We start from the raw sequence: 5,843 nt of genomic DNA, 5'->3' as shown, positions 1-5,843 counted from the left end.
TATATATATATATATTATTTTGGTTGAGATGACTTGGGTAGAGGCGGATGCTAGAAGATCCTAGGAGTGTACCAAATGATACCGAAACTAGTAGGGAAAAGAGTGAAATCACAAAAGCAAACATTCATTAATATTAACATATGGTTACAACATGACTCGAACCGAAATAACAACACAAAACATAAAAAAAGCACCAACGAACACTCCTAAATGTATCCCAATAGGTGGTGGAGGTCGACTAGAGATATAAGAATGATTTGGAGGGATGAAGAGAGCTACGGGAGGCGGGTGGTAGTGAAAGGAAGATGTGGACTTTAAGGATAACAATGGGAAAGGGTTGTAGGTGGTTGGTAACGACAATGGGGTGATTGGGAGGAGCTTGAAAGGAGTTAGGAAGGCTGTACAACATAACTTAGGAAGAGGAAATAACTGAGGGTAGGGGTCGAAGGGAGAGTTCGACGACTGAAGAGTGGGGAAGAGAAGGTTTTGGGAAGGTAAGAGGGATGATACAAATACCACCTCGGATAGGATACAATCAGAGCACCACCACCTCCTCGAATACAACCCATAAGGGGAAAAAAACTCCACACAAGAGACCAGAAGACAACTCTACTAGCACTGCCTCATACGCACACTGGGGAAAACTATTTAAAGCCTCCTACTTCTACACAAAAGGAAGGGGAGTGGGATTGTAAGAAGAATCCAGAAGAAAGATCTTTTTAGAAGAAGACAAGTGTCGAAGGTGTGTGAAGTAGCCCTGGATCGTGAGAGTTCGCGATCCGCTTCCTGTTCCCACGCGCGGGATTGCAATTCCGCCCCTGTTGTCCTGCGATCCCGTACCGCTGTCCCATGAAGCTTCGCGTGCCTTCTGTCCCGCGAAAACGAAGCGCCTGCATTGGCTCTTTCAGCGCACGCAATAGGGCACTGCCTAGCGCCCGCGCCAATAAGCCTGAGACTGAAGAAAATAATTCATTTGAAGAAGCAAATGATCTAAATTAGAGAACCGTGATCTAAGAGGATCTATTAATGAATATTATCATATCATATATTTGAAATAATTATCAAGTTAAGAAAGGATGCTGAATGGCCAATGGAGGTCTAGTGACCTAAATTGGGAGGCTTGAAAGCTAGATTCTTTGTTGTTGATCCAATGTTCAACAAGTTAAGGATTAAATTTAAATTTTGGATGAGTTTATGATTTGAATTTTAAATAAGATTCTGTTGGGGAGATTGTTTATGACTTAGTGAAGTTGGGTGAGAGAAGATTTAAATTAGTTGTTGATCTATTAAGCGTTAAAATAGGCATAATTTTTGCAATGAAGTCATCCAAAAATATCTCTAATACTTTTTTTACTTTGTCGATTCTCTTTCCTCCTAGCCATAGGCCTCATTTAGGGCATCAAAAAGCTGCCTCTTGCTTCTTATCCAATGTCGGACCATACCTACTGTAGTCCCTCCTCTAGTTTGAAGACATTGGAGAATCTTCTACAGTCGTTGGCTCGTAGTTTAGATGTTGTCCTTCAACAATTAAGTGAATATTTGCTATTTTCAATCATTATCTGTATGATAAAGAGAAATTTTTTATTTATTTGTTCTCATTGATAAATGTCATTATGAAATCCACCAATAACAGTTAATGATTTACATTTTAAGCAAACTTAGGTTTAGGACAGCAACTTGCTTATCTTTTTTTATCTGGAAGGAAAATCTTAATTCCTTTAAGGAATACATTGGAAAACTGATTTTCTCATCCTTTGCAATTCACTCCCTTTCCAAAATTGTTCTAAGCACATAATTTCGGTTCACATGATAGGAGAAATTAATTGGCTCTCTTAAAAGGGGGCTAGCTTTTGCTTGTTTGGAATTTTAAGCTTCACCATTTTCTCTAGATAGTCAATAACAACACCTTTATGGTGCTAGTCTTTCATGAGTATGAAATCAGACTCAGTCATAAGGAATACAATCAATGAAGATGTGAATATGTTTTGCTTGAGATGCAATTTTTCATGCACAATAAAAGAAATTGGAACATTAAGCCCCATTAGCATCTAGATGGTCTAGTCACCACTCAAAGGAACATACCCTTTTCCTTGGCTTTTTATATGATGAATCTGATACGTAACTCCTAAATATCAATTGTTATTATAGGGTAATTGAGAAAGTACAATAAACTTTTCGCAGGGTGTCTCTTTTTTGCCTCTTTACCAGTTCTCTTCAGATTCAAGATTTGATTGATCTGTCATTGTGGCTGGTTGAGCTCTTTTGCCAAATCGCTTACAATTGCCTACACTATTGGTTGAGTCAGGGTTCCTAGGTGGCGAGGGGTCTGATCAGATTTTGTTGAGGATAGCCTAGTAGCGTATGTCTAAATTCCTCGCACTGGTAGCACTGTCACATCTTGGGAAAGTAGACCGTGAAATGATACATTTTTTTCACTTTTGATAAGCGGTGCCAAAATGTTTCTTCAGAGATTTACTTCTCCAATTTCTTCACTTCTTTTGTATGATTCTTTCCTTGCTTATTTGTCATTTACTCATCCTCTGTTAGCTTTGCTTGTTGCTCTAAGCTCTTGTAAGTTGTCAAATGGAGAAGCTCCAATTGTTGCCAAATTGATCCCTCAAGTTTTTTTAAAAGACAAAAAAAGATCTTCAGTCAGAATGAATGTTGCCAATGCTGTATTCTGTTCAATAAGATATGCTTTTTTTTCTCTATGTGCACCAGATAGCCTTTCACCTCGAAGGGATTTGTTATTCCTACAAACTGTATCGGTTTGAACGTCAGGAACTGCCTAGCCATTGATCTCTTTACAACTTGGGATTGGTAGTATTATGTGCTCCTCTCTGAGCTTATATGAGTATTTTTAATTTTTTTGTCAATGACATTGGAGTAATCCCAATTGGTTGCATCAAAGTATAGCCATGCCACCATCAAGTGGTGTGTTTCTTCCATTGCTAGCTTCTTCTCTCACATTAGGTGTCTATTGAGTAATATAAGTTCATTTTGTACTTTCTGACCGGGTAATTAATGAATAATGCATGATGATTAAGCACCCTCCTCTTCTACCCATACTCTCTCCATTTAGGCTATACTTTAAGAATGTGAAGCCTTCGCTTTGCTATCAAAATTTGTTAAAACCCAAATAGAATGGCGAATCCGAATTGAATGTCCTGAGTGGATTTGTCAAACATGATTGGTAGAGCTTGACCAAACAAATTAGATTGAATTACCAGGGCTAAACATCCATAAATAATGGCTCAGTTTGCTTATCATAGCTAAATTGACCATTTGGTTCTCTGAATCTAGTAGAAGGGCTAAGTATACTATGTAGTTGAATGTTTAATGATATTTGGTCAATTTTGTAACAACAATGGAGTGTATATTGAAGCATCAGGTAGAGCATTCATCCATCAAAAGAAAGAAGACAATGCTATATTCATAAAAAATTCATACTCAAGGAATTCAACATTATTAGAAACTAAGGCCCATTGACTGACTAAACAATACAAACATCAAGGAAATGATAAAAACAATTGGTTGGGTCTCGTCTGCACCTTCCTTGCCTAGGTTCAACCCAATTGGGAGGTAAAACAACAAGAATATGTAAGATAATGTGTTGAAATTCTTAACATTATAAACAGAAGAACCATATGAAAAGCTTTCAAAATGACCAACGCACAAACAACATGAAAGTTTATTAGATCATCAAAGAAATCTAGTCGGCTTGCCATAAATCTAGTCATGCTATTGCTTTATTGGTTTTTCCTCCAATTTTTTTTTATTGTTGTTGTTGTTGTTGTTGTTGTTGTTATTTTTATTATTTTGCCTGTTGTATTACACTTTTGCATTTAAGTTTATTCTTATTGATTTTTTTTTTTCTTTTGGTTCATCCCAGAGCGTGAAAAAAGTGCCACTAAGGAAGCTATTCCCATTTTAGAAGAGGTTGGTTTTATTTCCGTTGCATTTTTTGTTCATTATAATTGAAATTTGGCATTTGGACTATTGCATTATGCGGAATATGATCCAGTGCCCATCAAAACAATGATATAGGTTATAGAATTATTCTGATGCTCAGGGTGATATAATGCAACTCCTAAAACTCAAAGGATATATAAAAAAAACTAAAGCCATAACAAAAATGACTCCATTTAATGTGAATGTTACATTCCTGTTGTAAGAAAATCCTGTATAGTGCTTATATTGACTCCAATGTTTTTTTTTTTTGGGGTGTTGGTGTTGGGGTTGCATTTTTTTGTGGGGGGGGTTATATATTTAACACCCAAGTTTTACTTTTTTACATTTATACCACCTAAAATCTTTCAAGTCACATCAAAAGTATTACTATTTTTACTTTTAAAAAGTGAAATACACCTTTTCATGCAATATATAAGGTGGCATACAACAACAACAACAAGACTTTTGTCCCGCTAAGTGGGGTCGGCTACATCAATCCTTTTCTCCATTGAGTCCTATTGAGTGACATATTTTCATTTAATTCTAATAGATTAAGATTATTTTTTATACAATAGCCCACGTCTTTTTAGGTCTATCTCTGCCGTTCTTAACATAAGTTGAATCTAAAACATGTACTCCTAACCAGATCATCAGATGGTCGACTTTTAAGGTGAGGAAACCATCTAATACAAAGTTGAATCTTATTGAATAAGGTGCATATATGTACAAAATTTAAGTATAGGTGCTAGATATGTAAATACATAAGAATTGAGCAGTAAGTTTGTAAATACAATAATGCTAACTTTTGCCTTTTCATTGATTTAATCCAGCATATGTCCTCTGTTTGCGTTGATGACTCTGAGAGATCTGACTCATGCGGCAGCAATGTGGTTGCAAAAAGGAGGAAAACTTGTTCTCAGGATGCTGACAATCTTGACAGTTTAGAACAAAATACAGATGCCAATTTATATGCAGTTTCTTGTATTTTACCGCTAAATTTAATAAGTAACGCTTATGGATTTTTCTTCTCTGGTCTAGCAACATAATCCTTGCAGTCTAGAAACTGTAAATTTTGAGGATTAAAGTGCCAAACTAATTAGTCCCTGATTATTTAGATGGTGTCATTTAGGCCCAAAGTCTATAAAGGGTCAAATTTATCATCAGACTCTTTTAATATTGGCTAAAATATCGCTCAGGAAGTACTATTTTATCCACCATTAAAAAACTCTGGGGACTACATTGACACTTTTATATACTAAATAACCCCTTACAAAGAATTAGAGTACTATTTTGACACTTCTAGCAAATTTTGAGCACCAGTAAGCTACACTTATTTTAGTTGCTTCCTTTTCAACAGGTGACAATACAGAAGTGGCCACTTCACCTCCATTTGCAGAAGAAAATGCGAAAAAAAATCCAAATTTATCTTTGGTTAAATTGACGAGGAGTGGATTACTTCTTTTCACTTTGCCTAGTTTAAACTATCAACTTGTCATTGATAAATTGTCAAATATATTTCGTTCCTTGGGCTCTGGACATCAGAAACCACCCATGTAAGTAGACTTTCCATGCTTTTGTTTGATAAAAAAATGATTTATTTGTCAGATAAGATGTTTTGTTTGAAATGAAATTTTTGTTTTTTTGGTTTGTGTTTCTGCTTTGGACTTTATCATTGCTTATAAACATATCTGAATTTGTGATAGTAGTAGTTATGGCATGCCGTTTGATTACTTGTTTGATTCTAATATTATGTTTGATGCATTCCTCCTCTATCTAGGCTCCCCAATTTTAATCTGTCTACATAGTCTGGATGCATTCCTCCTCTATCTAGGCTCCCCAATTTTAGTCTGTCTACATAGTCTGATATATCTGATATATATATATATATATAT

The 5,843-nt window shown here is 35.8% G+C and overlaps 1 protein-coding gene across 3 annotated transcripts in view; it reads left to right on the top strand.

Annotated features, from left to right (window-relative positions):
• The window catches only part of LOC110021121, a 41,606-nt gene that overhangs the window by 2,688 nt on the left and 33,075 nt on the right, over positions 1–5,843 (top strand). Inside the window, exons 2-5 of one of the 3 annotated variants that reach the window (XR_002293615.1) lie at positions 3,893–3,939; positions 4,598–4,621; positions 4,782–4,890; positions 5,309–5,504. Coding sequence is in view for 1 of the 3 variants with exons in the window: in XM_020719468.1 (XP_020575127.1) it covers positions 3,893–3,939; positions 4,598–4,621; positions 4,782–4,956; positions 5,309–5,504 (442 nt within the window). In the remaining 2 variants the exon portion in view is untranslated. Of the gene's footprint in view, positions 1–3,892; positions 3,940–4,597; positions 4,622–4,781; positions 4,957–5,308; positions 5,505–5,843 lie in introns of all 3 variants that reach the window. The other 2 variants (XM_020719468.1, XR_002293614.1) reach the window with 2 other exon arrangements.

This window comes from Phalaenopsis equestris, unplaced genomic scaffold (genome assembly GCF_001263595.1).
Source record: "Phalaenopsis equestris unplaced genomic scaffold, ASM126359v1 Scaffold000121, whole genome shotgun sequence".
Classification (NCBI taxonomy): Eukaryota; Viridiplantae; Streptophyta; class Magnoliopsida; order Asparagales; family Orchidaceae; genus Phalaenopsis; species Phalaenopsis equestris.
Note: the sequence above shows the minus strand (reverse complement) of the source record. Positions and strands in the feature narration are given on the sequence as shown.